The sequence below is a fragment of the Heloderma suspectum genome, chromosome 2, assembly GCF_057233095.1.
Source record: "Heloderma suspectum isolate Gila_16-S chromosome 2, 16-S_ref, whole genome shotgun sequence".
Taxonomy (NCBI): domain Eukaryota; kingdom Metazoa; phylum Chordata; class Lepidosauria; order Squamata; family Helodermatidae; genus Heloderma; species Heloderma suspectum.
Genome location: NC_139459.1, coordinates 294,019,739 through 294,037,639, shown reverse-complemented (window position 1 = coordinate 294,037,639; position 17,901 = coordinate 294,019,739). Strand labels below are relative to the sequence as shown.

Below are 17,901 nucleotides of genomic sequence, written 5' to 3'. Positions count from 1 at the left end.
TAGGAGAGCTGATACACTGGAACATGCTGCAACAAGTCCTCCTTGTTCTCTCTAATAGCCAGTTCAGGTGGTGGAATGCCTATCAGTCTGGAAGCAAAACAGCATTACCCAAAAATAAAGTAGCTGTTTCTACTTGTTCAGGGGATTCTCTAGTTGTGTAGAAGCATGTACCTTTGTAAATTAGAGAAATAAAATGTGAAAAACCCCAAACAATTTAACAAGAGCCTGTGAGCCTCCAGGATGTATGAAATGTTAAAATGACAGTTAAGAGAGAGAGTGGGTATGTGAGAATGAGTGAGTAAGGAGTGGGGAAGAAGAGGAAGTAGGCCTGCTCAAGCCCATAACAACATATGGGGGACTTCAATTTCCCCGATATTTGTTGGGAGACAAATTCTGCAAAACATGGCCCCTCCAGGAAATTCCTGACTTGTGTGGCGAATAACTTCCTCCTACAGAAAGTAGAGGAAGGAACTAGAGGATCGGCTATCCTTGACTTGATCCTAACCAACAGAGATGACTTAGTGGGTAAAGTAGCAGTTACAGGAACTCTGGGGGAAAGCGACCATGTTGTACTTGAGTTCTTGGTTCTAAGGGAAGCAAAAGCCGAGTGTAGTCAAACACGTACCCTGGATTTTAGGAAAGCTGATTTTAATAAACTCGGAACAATGATCAGTAAGGTCCCATGGCAAGTGACGCTAACGAGAAAAGGAGTCAAGATGGGTGGGAGCTTTTAAAAAAGGAAATTCTCAAGGCACAATCACAAACAATTCCAACAAGAAGAAAAGGTGGAAGACAACAGAAGAAGCCAATGTGGCTTCACAAAAAGCTTAGGGATGACCTGAAAACAAAAAAGGACACATATAGGAAGTGGAAAGAAGGCCAAGTAACAAAGGAAGAGTACAGGCAGGGAGCACAGAATTGCAGGGATGGCATCAGGAAGGCTAAAGCTGAGAATGAGCTGAGGTTAGCAGGGGATGCTAAAAACAACAAAAAGGCTTTCTTCAGCTACATGCATAGTAAAAGGCAGAGGAAAGAAATGGTGGTTCAGCTATTAAATAAGGATGGCAAAACGATAACAGATGACAAAGAAACGGCAGAGGTGCTCAATTCCTACTTTGGTTCAGTCTTCTCCCAAAAGAGGGTCTATGACCCCCCTGGCAAAGGCGAAGTACAGGCTGAAGGGGCAGGATTCCAGCTTGAGATCGATAGGCATATGGTCAAGGAACACCTAATTACTTTGAATGAGTTCAAATCTCCAGGGCCAGATGAACTGCATCCTAGAGTAATAAAGGAACTGGCAGAAGAACTCTCAGAACCGCTGTCTATTCTCTTTGAGAAATCATGGAGGACGGGGGAAGTGCCAGATGACTGGAGGAGGGCTAACGTTGTCCCTATCTTCAAAATGGGTAAAAAGGAGGAACCTGGGAACTATAGACCAGTCAGTCTGACATCAATCCCTGGGAAACTTCTGGAGCAGATGATAAAGGAATCCATCTGGAAGCACCTTGACAACAATGCCGTGATTACTCGAAGCCAACATGGATTTGTCAAAAACAAGTCCTGCCAGACAAATCTGATCTCATTTTTTGATCAAGTAACCTCCCTTGTAGACCGTGGGAATGCTGTAGACATCATATACCTCGACTTCAGCAAAGTTTTGGACAAAGTGCCCCATGATATCCTGATGAGCAAACTAGGTCAAAGTGGGCTAGATGAAACAACATTCCGGTGGATCCACAGTTGGCTACAGAATCGGACTCAAAGAGTGCTTATCAATGGGACCTTCTCATACTGGGGAGAGGTAATGAGTGGGGTACCGCAGGGCTCAGTCCTGGGCCCAGTGCTCTTCATCATTTTGATTAATGACTTGGAGGAGGAGGTGCAGGGAACGCTGATCAAATTTGCAGATGACACAAAATTAGGCAGGATAGCTAATACTTTGGAAGACAGAAACAAAATTCAAAGTGATCTGGATAGACTGGAGCGCTGGGCAGAAAACAACAGAATGGCATTTAATAGGGATAAATGCCAAGTTCTGCACCTAGGAAAAAAAACCAAATGCACACTTACAAGATGGGGGACACGTGGCTCAACCACACTACAAGCGAGAAGGATCTTGGAATTGTTGTCGATCACAAGCTGAAGATGAGCCAACAATGTGATGTGGCTGCAAAAAAGGCAAATGCTCTTTTGGGCTGCATTAATAGAAGCATAGCTTCCAAATCCCGGGAAGTACTAGTTCCCCTCTACTCAGCACTGGTTAGGCCTCATCTGGAGTAATGTGTCCAGTTCTGGGCACCACACTTGAAGAAGGATGCAGACAAACTGGAGAGGGTTCAGAGGAGGGCAACAAAGATGATCAGGGGACTGGAAACAAAGCCCTATGAAGAGAGACTGAAAGAACTGGGCATGTTTAGCCTTGAGAAGAGAAGACTGAGGGGAGATATGATAGCACTCTTCAAGTACTTGAAAGGTTGTCACAGAGAAGAAGGCCAGGATCTCTTCTTGATCATCCCAGAGTGCAGGACATGGAATAATGGGCTCAAGTTACAGGAAGCCAGATTCCGGCTGAACATCAGGAAAAACGTCCTGACTGTAAGAGCAATACGACCATGGAACCAGTTACCTGGGGAGGTGGTGGGCTCTCCCACACTGGAGGCGTTCAAGACGAGGCTGGACAGCCATTTGTCAGGGATGCTCTGACTTGGATTCCTGCATTGAGCAGGGGGTTGGACTCGATGGCCTTGTAGGCCCCTTCCAACCCTACTATTCTATGATTCTATGATATAGTAAGTATGCTGGAGGACAGAGGCATGTTTCAGGAAGAAAGAAAAGAAAAGGTCGCTTTTTCCCTTTCCCACTCTCCAGAGACCCCATTCCGGCATATCTATAAAATACTGAGATTCCTGAGCCCTCTATCAATATAGCACAACAGGGGAAGGCTTCAGAGGGGTTCTTCTCTCCTTCTGAAACTTCTCCCTTCCCTGCCAGACCTGAATAGGACAATCAGTTTCCTGTTCCAGGCATGTGGGAGCCCTGAACTGGAGAGCTTCTCATAAGAGCTGGGGATACACTTCAACATTTTATTGTAGATGTCACTTCTAGCAATATATGTTTAAAAAGCCATGTCCCCATTTTCAATCTCTTCCATCCATAAACTGGAATGTCTGACGTCTATTTTTGTCTCTACTATATGCACTGTAACAACACTTCCGGATTTTAAGAGCTCATGTTTTCCAGGCAAAGTCCTGCAACCAACATCGTTTACTTGAAATGCTCATCAACATTCTGGGCCAGCATACAAATGCCACTGTCTAGCAAGGGCACCTAATCACCTCCCCGGTTTTTTTAGCATCTGGCTTCAGTGGTATTGCTCAGAACAAGACCCATTCAGATATGTCTTGTTGTTTGGAAGACTTCCTCTTCTCTTTGTACCACCAGAATCTGCCCGATCAGTTGTTGTTCGGTCATTAAGTCGTGTCCGATTCTTCGTGACCCCATGAAGGCATGCCAGGCCTTCCTGTCCTCCGCTCTCTCCCGGAGTGTGCTCAAATTCATGTTCCTTGCATCAGTGATGCTATCTAGTCATCTCATCCTCTGCTGTCCCCTTCTCCTTTTGCCTTCAATCCTTTCCAGCATCAGGGTCTTTTCCAGTGACTTTTCTCTTCTCATTAGGTGGCCAAAATATCTGAGCTTCAGCTTCAGTATGTGTCCTTCCAATGAGCACTCAAGGTTGATTTCCTTTAGGATGGACTGATTTAACCTCCTTGCAGCCCAGGGGACTCGTAAGAGTCTTCTCCAGCACCACAGTTCAAAAGCAATTATTCGGCGCTCAGCCTTCCTTATAGTCCAGCTCTCACAGCCATACGTTGCTACTGGGAAAACCATAGCTTTGATTATGTGGACCTTTGTCGGCAAGGTGATGTCTCTGCTTCTTACTATGCTGTCTAGGTTTGCCATAGCTTTCCTCCCCAGGAGCAAGCATCTTTTAATATCATGGCTACAGTCACCGTCTGCGGTGATCTTGGAGCCCAAGAAAGTAAAATCTGTCCCTGCTTCCATTTCCTCCCCTTCTATATGCCAGGAAGTGATGGGGCCAGATGCCATCATCTTAGTTTTTTTAATGTTGAGTTTCAAACCAGCTTTTGCACTGTCCACTTTCACCTTCAACAAGAGGCTATTTACATCCTCTTCGCTTTCTGCCTCAGGTCTGCGTAGCTGAGGTTGTTGATAATTCTCCCGGCAATCTTAATTCCGACCTGTGATTCATCCAATCCGGCGTTTCTCATGATGTACTCTGCATATAAGTTAAATAAGCAGGGCAACAATATACAGCCTTGTCGTACATCTTTCCCAATTTGGAAGCAATTGTTTGTTCCATGTCCGGTTCTCACTGTTGCTTCTTGACCCTTGTACAGGTTTCTCAGGAGACAGGTAAGGTGGTCTGGTACTCCCATCTCTTTAAGAATTTGCCAGAGTTTGTTGTGATCCACACAATCAAAGGCTTTAGCGTAGTCAATGAAGCAGAAAGAGACGTTTTTCTGGAATTCTCTTGCTTTCTCCATGATCCAGCGAATGTTGGCAATTTGATCTCTAGTTCCTCTGCCTCTTCGAAACCCAGCTTGTACTTCCGATAGTTCTCGGTTCACATACTGCTGAAGCCTATCTTGTAGGATTTTGAGCATAACCTTGCTGACATGTGAAATGAGCGCAATTGTATGGTAGTTTGAAGACTCTTTGGCATTGCCCTTCTTTGGAATTGGAATGTAAACTGACCTTTTCCAGTCTTGTGGCCACTGTTGAGTGTTCCAAATTTGTTAGCATATTGAGTGCAGCACTTTAACAGCATCATCTTTTAGGATTTTAAATAGCTCAGCTGGAAGACTGTCATCTCCGCTAGCTTTGTTGTTAATCATGCTTCCTAAGGCCCACTTGACTTCACTCTCTAGGATGTCCGGCTCAAGTTCAGTGACCACACTGTCATGGCTATCAGGGACATTAAGATCTTTCCTGTATAGTTCTTCTGTGTATTCTTTCCACCTCTTCTTAATCTCATCTGCTTCGGTTAGGTCCCTGCCTTCTTTGTCCTTTATCATGCCCGTCTTTGCACAAAACGTTCCCTTGAGATCTCTGGTTTTCTTAAAGAAATCTCTAGTCTTCCCCATTCTATTGTTTTCCTCAGTTTCTTTGCATTGTTCATTTAAGGAGGCCTTCTTGTCTCTCCTTGCTATTCTCTGGAACTCTGCATTCAGTTGAGTATATCTTCCCCTTTCTCCCTTGCTTTTCTCTTCCCTTCTTTCTTCAGCTACTTGTAAAGCCTCATCAGACAGCCACTTTGCTTTCTTGCATTTCATTTCTTATTCTTTGGGATGGATTGAGTTGCTGCCTCCTGAACAACGTTACGGACCTCCGTCCATAGTTCCTCAGGCACTCTGTCTATCAGGTCTAATCCCTGAAATCTATTCCTCACCTCCACTGTATATTCATAAGGGATATGATTGAGGTCGTACCTGAATGGTTTAGTGGTTTTCCCTACGTCCTTCAATTTAGGCCGAAATTTTGCAAGAAGCAGCTCATGATCTGAGCCACAGTCAGCTCCAGGTCTTGTTTTTACTGAGTGTATGGAGCTTCTCCATCTTTGGCTGCAAAGGACATAATCAATCTGATTTCGATATTGACCATCTGGTGATGTCCATGTGTAGAGTCGCCTCTTGTGCTGTTGGAAAAAAGTGTTTGCTATGATCAGCGTGTTCTCTTGGCAAAACTCTATTAGCCTTTGTCCTGCTTCATTTTGTACACCAAGGCCATGCTTGCCTGTTATCCCGGTGATTTCTTGACTTCCTACTTTAGCATTCCAATCCCCTATGATGAAGAGGACATCTTTTTTTGGTGTTAGTTCTAGAAGGTGTTGTAGGTCTTCATAGAACCGATCAACCTCAGCTTCTTCGTCATCAGTGGTTGGGGCATAGACTTGAATTACTGTGATGTTGAATGGTTTGCCTTGGATTCGTACTGAGATCATTCTATCGTTCTTGAGATTGTACCCCAGTACTGCTTTTCCCACCCTTTTGTTGACTATGAGTGCTACTCCATTTCTTCTAAGGGATTCTTGCTTACAGTAGTAGATATGATGGTCACCTGAATTAAATTCGCCCATGCCTGTCCATTTGAGTTCGCTGATTCCCAAGATGTCGATGTTCAATCTTGCCATCTCATGTTTGACCACCTCCAGCTTACCTTGATTCATTGATCTGACATTCCAGGTTCCTAAACAATATTGTTCTTTACAGCATCGGATTTTCTTTTCACCACCAGACACATCCACAGCTGAGTGTCCTTCCGGCTTTGGCCCAGCCGCTTCACTCTTTCTGGTGCTACTTGGAAATACCCTCTGCTCTTCCCCAGTAGTATATTGGACACCTTCCGACCTGAGGGGCTCATCTTCCGGCGTCATATCTTTTAGCCTTGTGATACGTTCCATGGGGTTTTCTTGGCAAGAATACTGGAATGGGTTGCCATTTCCTTCTCCAGTGGACCACATTTTGTCAGAACTCTCCGCCATGACCTGTCCATCTTGGGTGTCCCTTCACGGCATAGCTTATGGCTTCACTGAGTTACGCAAGCCCCTTCGCCACAACAAGGCAGTGATCCATGAAGGGGGCCAGATCAGACCTCAGCACAATATATCCACTGAGTATTCTATCACAGTGTTCAAAGTTCAAAGAGCCAAGGCATCTTGAAAGTGTTCTTCCTCAATGCTAGGGATGTATGTTTTATGGATTGTCAGGTGTTTTTCGTTCCATCTTCTGCTCATTGACGGAATTGGATTTTTTTTGTACGAGAATTTCGTTCCTGTTTGCAAATGCACATTTGCACTAATGGGCATTTGCAAAAATTCCCCCAAAAAGAAAAAGAAGAAAAGTCTGCATAACTTAGAAAAAGCCAGTCTGCTGCAGAATCCACAGGTCAAATTCATAGAAATCTGAACTCATTTGAATCTGTTGCAGATTTCTCTCCAGCAACCCTCTTCAATACACAACTCCCTTCTTTCATGATTCCCCAAAGCCTGAACGTAAGACATTCTTAAATGTCTTAATTTGAGCAAACCTGTTCTGGATGATGAAGTGTTAAATACTATCTGCCCTGAAACCTAAGCCTGAACTTAAGATCTTGTCAGACTTTCTAATGAGGGCTAGCCTGTGCTGGTCAAGGTTAAACTACTAAGTGGTGTGAACTTTTAATGTACAGTATTTTTATTCTTATTTTATTGGTTTAAGTGTTAATTGTTGTCTGCCCTGAGCCTTAATGATGAAGCAGGCTAGAACAAGAATGAAAATAATGTCGCTATCCTAAAGGTAGTTAAGAAAAAGTCTGCATTTCTCTCTGTAAATAGAGTAATTCAAAAGATACTGAGGTGAAATGAAAATGTACCTCTAGAGCGCAATTAATTGAATTTACGCTGGACTTTCTGTCTTTCCTTTTAGGATAAAGTTGAAGTTGAGGTAATTCAGCTTGAGGCTGTTAGAATCCACGTACCCATTACACGAATGAAAACTGGCACTCAGGTGAATCAAATTACAGCTGTTTGGTATTTCATTCTTTCTGTTGGTTGCTATTTTATGTCTAAATAAAATAGACCTTTGATGGTATAATATAATTGGTAACTTAATACAGCATCATATTCCTATCACATGTTCACTTCTTCCGTGTTTGTGATTATAAGTTTTTTAAAAACATGCTGGGGGTTTTGTAATTTCTTTTTTAGAATGGGGTAAACCTCTGCTTTTCTTCCAGATGCCAGTGTACGCCATGGGCATCACCAGCAATCCGACTCCATTTTCATTTGGCAGTGCAATGCCAGGATTAACATTTCACTGGTCTGTCACTAAGAGGGATATCCTTGATGTCAAATCAAGATTCAGTGAGGTAAACTCGTAATTTCCATATTGTGATTTAATTTCTAAACTTTCTCAAGAAGTTAAATTGGCAGGGTGAAGTTAGAAGAAAACTTCTGAGTCACATGCATGGTTCTTCACCCGTCAGTGTATTTACTTTGATATGCAGTTTGCTGGTAGCCTACCTAGATGTCAGCTACATTCATCAGGCCAGTGTCCATGTTTCAGGCTCCAGAGTCAATTGTGCCTGTAGGTCATATCTTCTTCCTTCGTGTTTTTTTCCCCAAAGACTGTTGGTGTCTTTCGCTCCTGCTTGCAGAAGGATTGGCTTTTGGTCTTAGAAGCTTCCCTTCCCAAGTGCAACTGCATTAACCCATTCTTCTGCCTGTTTCTCTTGGCAATACCTGTTGCCTGTTTCTCTTGGCAATACCTGTTGCCTGCAATGTCTCTGGTACACCCCTTCTGTTTCCTTTATGAGAAGCTCATCCATGGAAGCAAACTGTGCGCCAGTCTCCTGGTGTATCAAAGCATCAGTAGGCATCGTTCAGAGAGAGGGGAAACCAACAGGACTCTTGTGTCAAGGTTGGCTTGGGGTTTGTGCAGAAATGGTGTCTAGAGATATCTGGGTAAGCTGTGGCATTGATCTGGTCTCACCCCTACCAGGTAGCTCTTGAGTGGGGATCGCAAGAGGCTCTTGTCCTGCAAGCTGAAGACTATTCATTCGTTCTTTCATTACGTTTCTATACCGTCCCATAGCCAAAGCTCTCTGAGCAGTTCATAAACTATGCACATGTGCAGTCATGCAGCTTCATGAGATCTGCAGTTCCCATACATAGAAGTCTCAAAAGGCCACACAGATTGAGCCTCTCCTGCCACCTCTATCGTCAGCAGAGCACATTTGGCAGTGATGGAAGCAAGGGTCAGTTCCACATGTTGCAGACCACAGCCTGGAGAGGGGCCTTTCGGTGCTTGCATGGGCTGATAACATCAGTCATCTTTGGTGCCTAAGGCACTTTGGGCAAGACCAGTCATCGGCAGACTGATGATAGGGGGATTTGCTGGACCTATTGAGAACTAATTGGAATTAGGTAATTCTCGATTGCCTTTGAGAGCAGGAATTTGGCAGCAACCCTAGTGTACAGCATTGGCGGGACAACCACCTATAAGGGGTGATGTAATGGCAAGTATCCTGCATTGGCAAGGGGTTGGACTAGATGACCCTTGAGATCCCTTCTAATTCTACAGTTCTATCATAATTACACAGCTATGCCTGAATTTACAGGGTGGCTTCTAGTGATAGTAGATTCTGTGGTCAGAGCTGAGAAGGTCTGGCGTCTAAAGAGGTTGGGAGGGAGGATATCAGCGCCAAGATATTGAGTGGAATTCCTTCATTGCCTAGATTAATATTTTGTCTTTCAGGCTTCTCTTCTGTTTTCTGCCCAAAATAACTTTGCTATGGATGTTTATGGTAAAGGGAAAGGAAGAACAGGTTTGAAGGTTGTTGTGAAAGCCCTTGACCCTTCAGCTGGACAATTTTATCACATGGCAAGAGAATTGTCAGATGAAATCCAAATACAGGTCTGTTATTCAAATATAGTCTCTTATGCACAGTGAAAAACAGTCATCTTTGAGTGTAATGTCACTAGAGCTGCATGTGTCTCACAATTCCACATAAGCACAGGAAAAAAGTGTGCAAAATGACTGTGGCCACCAAATTTATCACCATGTGGACCTGAAGCTGTTTGTTTGTTTGTTTGTTTACACTGTGCTTGTGAAGATAGGCTGAAAGGAAAGGAAATCAGTTTAGAGACTGATGAAGTTTCTAAAGCCAGAGGAGTGACTACTGGACAAGAAGTGTGGCATAACTATCATGCAACATCTTATTCCCTTCCCTTAACTAGTAGAAGTACTAAAGGCATGTTAATATGGGAAAAATTAGTTTAATTTGCATAATCTTGAGGTTCCAAATTCAGTTCTTCTTGTTATAGGATTTTGGTATTCCTTGGTGTACAGTACACACAGTCCTGAATTTAATGCATCACAGCATTAGACCAGTGCAGCAAAATTCTCATACAATTCTAATTGCAGTATTTCAATCATGTGATACAAGTAGGGATATCAGAGAAATCAAGTTGTGGAGTAGAATTCAATGAGCTTTTGTTGGCTCGCCCCCCCCCCCAGATTTTGACTCCTCTGCCACTAGTTGGCTCAACTCAGTCCTCAGCAAATCGGGCCAGGTAGCAGATTTTCACTATTTTGAATTTGCACAAATTTGTGCAATTTGTGGTCGTAATTTGCACAAATTGCTATTTGCACAAATTATGGCAGAGACAAAAACACACACATGTTAAAAGTCCCTGTAATTCAGGGGAAATGCACGGCTCAGCTCACAAATGCAAGCCAAGTCGGGCGTGCTGCGGAAGTCCAGCAAACCCAGAAAAGGCCGGATTTCCCTGCAACAGACATTCCTAGATACAAGGCCTTATATTAATAAGGTGTGGGCATATAGAGGAATATGGCAGTGCAATATGCACCCATGTCAACACATACCATAAGCCTGCCAACATCAGGAAGGACCCCACTTGCAGCCGGGTTTCAGATTTTCCACAGGTGTTTGAGTTTTCTTGAGTTAAGTTCACAAAAAAATTCCAAATCCATATCAGACCTGCATTAAGCACTTATTCTGAAGCTCTCTGGTTGCTGATATCATCCAATTATAGTCAACAGCTAAGTCTTCAGTGACTCTGGCACCTCAGTCTTAACACAGTTATTGCAGTCTAAATTCCATTAAATTCATTGGATCTTAATTTGAAAAAAGTGTACTTGGAATTTCAGTGAGATGAATGAAACTGAAGGGACATTTTCATAGAGCTAAATAATTAAAGTTGGCTATAACGTGTAAATGAGGTCTGGATGGTTTCCATCATCTTAAAGACCAGTCATCAGGGTTAGTTTTGAATTACTTACCTGTGCAGTATTCAGATGGATTACGTTTTTCCTCATGTACATATTAAAATTGCAATTTCTGTAAGTGTACTTGCTTCAGGAGGGGAAAAAACAGGTGTGTGTATATATATATATATATATATATATATATATACACACACACACACACACACACACACACACACGAAAAAGACCAAGTGTAAGACATTTGAAGATTGCAGTTTTATGTATATGCAAATCCAGATCCAGTTATTCTCCCAGTGAGTTGTGAAGTGCACAGCTAAAGAGACATGAAGATATGAGTGTATCCTACTCAACTGGCAGAGAGCATCAAGGCGGCCTGGACTTCTGCTTTCATGTACTCTGCCTAGCTGCAGTTGCCCCCTGCTTTTACCAGATACTTTTTTCCCTTAATTTGTGCACTATGACAGCTAAGAATCCTGTCATAGAAACAATAGGAGACAAAAGTATGTGTGGGATGGAGAATCATGAAAACATGCCTGGGTTGCATCTTACATTCAGCAGAATGCTTTTATGACTCAGAAACCAATTTTACAGACAAGCCTTTAACAATCACTTACAGCACTTACAACAAAAGAACACTTAGGATTTGCTGTCCGAGATCCTGTGCACCTGATACTTAAATTATGTCAGTTTGCATGCTGCCTGCAAATTGGATACATGTGGTTCCAGGAAAGCTTTAAGTTTTATGCATGCCATCATACTGAATTTTTTTTAAAAAAAATCAACAGTGACTGCATTAAGGTATTGATATTTAATAACAACCACTTTTAAAATGGCATTTTTAGGTCATCCCAGCACGAACATGTAGTTAGAGCTCTTTTTGTAGTGGGTAATGGCACTTAGTTCGAAATGTCATAAATCAGGACTAGCTTTAAAAATATCCCTTGTATACCATGTTTGCAGCACTTTTGTTAGCAGAAAGAATCAGTGGGTTGGATCTAACTTTTGTTCTGCCTGCAGAAGCAGCCCCCCGAATGAAGTTCTGCTCACAATGGTGGAAACAGAAGGAGACAATCTCCACTGATTCATTCCTTCCTCCCCAGCCCTCAGCACCACCTCTCCCACTGTTCCAGGAGGGCGGGGTGTGTGTCCCAACCCTCCAGAGCAGATTTTGGGGGGAATAGGGGACTGCAAAGAGAAGGGAATATCAACAAAGACCACCTCTGCTCCTTCCACCAGCATAATTTTACCACTGAATCAGAAGCCTCTCGCAGACGGAAGGAGCCCTTCTGTCCATAGGAGGCTTAGACTGGATTCCACCCGATGTCATTATATGTTCGGCAAAGATACAAAGAAAGAAAAATAAAATATTGACCTATTGTGCCCCACTTGTGCAACATCTGTTTACTTAGCAGTAGTATTCAGCAGTGTTTCCTGGGCATTTTAGCTAAGTAGCCCACCGGTGGAATTTGTCTGTCTGAAACCTTATCTATGTGAGAATGAAATCCCCTTTTCCCAACCCACTATTCTGGCAACCCAGCCCCAGACGTTTCCAGAATTCACATTCCATTTGGGAAATAGGGCCATATTTAATGTTCTACTCACACATAGTGAGGCTATGTATGATAGGTTTCTTTACCACAGTGTAAGCTCGCACAACCCCTATCTAGATCACGGCTGTGACACTCGGGGGGGGGGGGTTAAACCTTTCCCCTCCCCATTTTTGTCCTGAAATTCAGACACACACACACACACACACACACACACACCAGTGTAGAAAAAAAGGAAAAAGTCTCTGTTTGAATGAATGGAAGTTTTTTAAATATTTTTAAACACACACACACACACACACACACACACTGGCTGGAAGTGGAATTTCAGGACAAAATAGATGAGGGAATGTTTAACACATGCATGAGCACCACAGTCCCAGTCTGAATAGGGGCCATGCATGCTTACACTGGAGTAAAAAAGTTATCATGCATAGCTTCACTATGCATGATCAGAAGAACATTTCGTTTGACCCTTACGTGCATCTGAACTCTCCACTTCCTATGAGGAGATTTATACTATTCCTCCTATTTATTTCAGTGTCAATACTGTATCTAAAGCAAAAGCAATGCAGAATTATTTATTATTGTATTGCATTCTCCCCATCGAGATCTGGTGGGGACCTAGTGTCGGGTGTTTCTGTTGACAGCTTAAGACATATTTGTTTGCCCAGGCATTTTCCTGACTGCTAGCATTGCCAGCTATCCCTGGTTGTTTTGAATGAGATATTTTATTTTATTGATGGATTTTATGGAATTTTCTTTTTATTTTGTGAACTGCTTTGGGATTTTTTGTTTTTAAATTAAAAGTAGTATATACATTTTCTAAAATTGAAAAAATTATATCCCACCACACAGCCCAGGTGGGGCCTATGCATTTTAATGAGACGATGTAGTCACTAAATACATGCGTACTTCCTTGCTCCAAGTTTCCCCCAAATAAATATTGGATGGTGGAAGTTATTGGGCAGAGGGCAATCCAATAATACATACTATTTTCCCTCCTTTGCCCATCCTTTGTCACCAACGCCTTCCTGCATGTCTCCAACCAGTCTCTTTATAAGCCCCTCAACAGCTGTTCCCCGTGCAGCATCTGAGAAGGATGGATAAGCCACCCAGCCATGATGGGTCCATAGATTCCCTTCTTACCCTCTGCCACCCTAGCATGGAGCACAACAGGAACTGCCCACCGAGATGGGGACCTTAACTTCTCATAGTACATATAAAATTAATATTGTTTTGGCTGTAATCTAAAACTCTTGGAAAGACATCCTGTGCAATCTGACCATGATGGGGGTATCAACTGAGAGAGGAACCGAAAGGATTACTTTACAGTTACAAATTGTTTCAGTTTTTCTATTAATACTTATCTATGATAGGAGATTTTCCCTGTTTTTATATTTAGCATGCAACTAAGTCGACTGACATTAAAGGACTTACTTGTCTTTTCAAAGTTAAGCAATGCCTCAGTGTTTCTCAATTCTCTTCTGAATATTGCATTAAAGATAAGTATCTTTCTATATTAAAATCAGTGTTTCCCTTTCATGTGTTACATTCGTTTGTTAATAATTTTCTTTTAGTTGTTTGAAGATGAAATAGTCTGTGTAGTTATTTATTACTTTTATAAAGGCCTTTAAAAATTGTTTCATTTTGTAGGTATTTGAGAAACTAGTTATTATGGGTGTAGAAGTAGGACAGATCTTAATGTCACCGAACTCTTTTTTTAAAGTTCAAACAAACAGGTAGGTGATCTTCACATTGTAATCTTGTAGCAGGGTCTTCTAAATGAAAGCTAGAAAGGAGTTGAGGGGGAGGCAGAGTAACAGGCTGGTTTGAAAGATCATGTCTTGGCTTAATAAGCCAAGATATGAATAAGTCTTGTGGTTGAGCATATAGTTCCTTTGCTCCTCCCTTCATGGTGAGAGTGAACAAACCAGGGACTCGTCCATTAACTATAGTTTCCCATTTTTTTCCAAACTGGGAAACTGGTTAATAGCTTTGGAACAGGCCAAGATATAAAGCATACAGCAAAATATGGGCATTGCTGTTGGGCTTCATAAACAAAATAAATCCCCCAACATGGCTTTATTGTGTCTTCCTTGCCTGATTGACCTTTGTTGCTCTGACAAGCTGAAGCTTGAATTGATGAGGAAGACCTTCTAGATGTTGGCTCAAAGTCCATTTATTTAGTGCATTGTGCTTTACATTAAAATGGAACTGCTAATAAAAATAATGTACATTGAGCAAAACAACAACAACCCTTTTTTTGTTTGATTAAATCCCAATAACTTTACCCTTTCTACTGTCTTAGTACAGGATTATGCATACTGCCCAGCAGCTAGTTATTTTTATAAAGAAAATCTGTACTTCTGGCTGAATTAGAAAGCTAATACTGTTATGTGCCATGTAGATTACATATAAGTTATATTAGTCTCTGCACTATTTATGTTTAGTGTCTTATACAGCAATGCCATGGAGATATTTTTTTTTTTTTTTAAATCAATATTATGTACAAATAATTTCCAGGAAACTACTGAGATCTACTTAGCCATACCCCTGTCTCTATCTTTACTATCAACATTGACCCTAGCAGACTAATCTCACTCAGAAGGCTATTTACACAGAATGCTTCTGAAGGAAGCATCCTGTAGTCTTGTCCATTAGTATTCTGAATCAGGTTTACATCCGTGACTGATGACACTGCAGGAGAGCAAGTAGTTTGTAAGATATGCACAAGCACAGATAAGACGTCTTACAAGGAGGCTTGAATCAAAATCTGACCTTTGAATCTTAGATAAAAATGCTTTTTTGGGTGTATAACAGCAAGGTGCCAACAAATGGCAACACAGTTTATATAAAATTATGCTGTAAACATTGGTCTTTGCATTTTAAGGGAGTGTTATGCTGGGTTTATTTATATTTACTTACTTGTTTCATTAAGGGACAGAGTTGCTTCCCTGAGTTACCGTGTGCTGGATGGTCAAGACAGAGTCCCTGTGGTCCAGACTGATGAGAGCGGCCTTCTTCATTCTGGATCCCTAATAGGAATATCAACAATAGAAGTAATTTCACAAGAGCCATTTGGAATCAACCAGACCCTTATTGTTGCCGTCAAGGTAGTATTTTTCAGTTCCTTTCAGTGAGATTAGGATGCTGCCAGGGTGAATGCCATTTGCTCTGTTTAAAATCATAATTTCCCATGATTCCAACTGGAGAAAGTAATTGAAGCTTCGATTTTGGAAGGCATCAAGTGAAGAGTAGCCTCCTATTCTGTTTTAACAGAATGGCAAAGCACGGATATTATTCTGTGGCGTTGTGCATTTAGAAAAGATTAACATAGTAGCAGTGACCAGAATTAAGAAATGATAGGTACACATGGCACTTACTGATGTTTGAACCTCTTTTGCTGTACACAAATCTAATAATTTTTAAAATGGATGGTGGAGGATATGGACATACAAAAGGACATGTAGAATGCACTTAAGCAACATTTTGTACAAGCTGTAACAGATAATTCTTCTCGTGCTCATTAAAGCCTTTCTCCTTGAAAGCTGCCTATTCCTGGTGATCATTACTTCACCTTGCTGAACTTCTAAACTTAACATGCAGAGGTGCATTCCATTATTTCTGGAAAAAAGTGATTCTCACGCTGGAGCCATTGTTTTGCCCTAGAGTTATATCAGACTATCATATAGGATGTAGGCTTAACAGGGGTGTATTCCCGCCCACCCCCTTGAAAATGATCACAATAAGGAAAGACCCTGTATTTGCTAGCAGTCTCCTTCTATTTGGATCGCACAAAGACGTCTGCAAGCATCAAAATAAGTATGGCTTGGGGATATTAAAATGTGTTGGAAACACTAGACTTGTGTGCTACATAGCAGCAAAGTTATCTCCAAAAGCTCATTCCACTGGACTCCAGCTGGCATACCCATTTATTGTGAGTAATTTATGTGCTTGAGAAACAGGTAGGATCAGATACATCTGTAGGAAAATGAGTACTTCAGATACTTCTTTTTGCAACTGTTATGAGAATTTTCCATGCCCCACTCCAAATAGGGGAGACATGGGACTGCATAGGATCGCTTGCACATAACTGTTGTCCCCTGTGCACACTGCACCCTTGCTCCCAGCATTTCATTCTCCACAGTCATGCTAGACCTCCAAAGGAGTTTGCTGCACCTCCTGGTGCAAGTAGGCAAGGTGGCATAAGCGTGGGCCATTCTTAGGGAGTGGGGGGACCTCTTTCAGCCCAAGGGCCAAATTCAATTTCAAATAAGCTATCAAGGACCACATTCCAGTGATGGGCAGGGCCAAATTGGGTGGGGACAAAGGCAAAAGGAGTGGAAACAAAAAATAGAAATGGTAGCTTATAGCATAAAGCCTATTGTAGAGTAAAGCTCTTACTCTACATAACTCAGCCTTAAGAGAGGCTTTTCAACCTTTTAGAATAAGGAGAAAACTGCTGCAAAGCTGAGAAATTACCTCATGATTGGTGGTTGCGGGAAAGGGATGGGACCAGGGGAAGAGGTGTGGTCCTCTGGGAAACTCAGTGGGCCAGATTTGGCTCCCAGATCTGAGGTTCCCTGCCCCTGCTGTAGAACCTTCTGCCTTGTAGCATGCATGTATGAACTCCCTAATGTGTAACTGCATCTCAAAATCTTTAAGAATAGTAAGCAACTCTATTTTAGGTCTTGGCCAAAGAAACTGCAGCCCTCATGACCCTCGCCCAGTGAGCTTTTCCCTCCCATCCTCCATGGTCAGTTCCATCCCACCTTAGTCGTGAATAGCTGGAGCAGAACCCAAGACAGGGATGGGAGGGGGGAAACTACACTCCATTTAGGGGGCCACAGGCTTGGGCAGGGGCCCAGAGGCCATGCCCAAGGAATTACTTGCCCCCTCCGGTGTCTTCTGAACCTTTCAGCAGGATGGCCAGGGGCACAGACCAAGTCACAATGTGAGACCAGCTTGTGGTCTCCTGGGCAGGCTGCAGGAAGGGACACCGAACAGGCTCAGAACCCACCGCAACCCCACTACTACTGCTTTTCTTCCTCTCAACTGGGTCTGTTGAGAAGGGGGAGGCAGCTAGGATGGCTTCTCAAACAGACCATGAAACTTTGGCTATTCATTAGAGAGGCAGAAGCGAGACTAGCTCCAGGGAAGAAATGGAGGGGGAGGGAGCCGCCTAGTCCTAGTAAGGAGCTGCCAGAGCTAGTATTGGGGAGCTTTGGTTCTGTGCGTAGCTGCTCCATGCAGCAAGCCACAGAACTGCAGGTTGGTACATCTGCCTGGGCTGTAAAGTAATCTCAGGCTCTGGACTTGCCAGAGTCCCACCCATGCTTACTTGCCATTGGGCCTTCCTAGACAGGATGGGAAGGGTTATAAATGGCTTTCTGTTTGGACTGGGACCTCACCTGATCACAGAGGTCTTCCTGCCTCTATTGTGCTTTCACATATTGTTTTGGTCCAGTCTCCCTGGCTCAACTCTTAGTTCCTAGTTTTCAGTTCCTAGCTCATATTGGACACTTCCTATGGCTCAGTCCTGA

At 42.7% G+C, this 17,901-nt stretch overlaps 1 protein-coding gene across 5 annotated transcripts in view; it reads left to right on the top strand.

Annotated features, from left to right (window-relative positions):
- The window catches only part of NUP210 (nucleoporin 210), a 136,975-nt gene that overhangs the window by 83,794 nt on the left and 35,280 nt on the right, over positions 1-17,901 (top strand). For all 5 annotated transcript variants that reach the window (XM_084839943.1, XM_084839944.1, XM_084839947.1 and 2 more), the window contains 5 exons: positions 7,485-7,565; positions 7,795-7,926; positions 9,315-9,473; positions 14,012-14,097; positions 15,297-15,471. In XM_084839943.1, the coding sequence (XP_084696069.1) occupies positions 7,485-7,565; positions 7,795-7,926; positions 9,315-9,473; positions 14,012-14,097; positions 15,297-15,471 (633 nt within the window). The remainder of the gene's footprint in view (positions 1-7,484; positions 7,566-7,794; positions 7,927-9,314; positions 9,474-14,011; positions 14,098-15,296; positions 15,472-17,901) is intronic.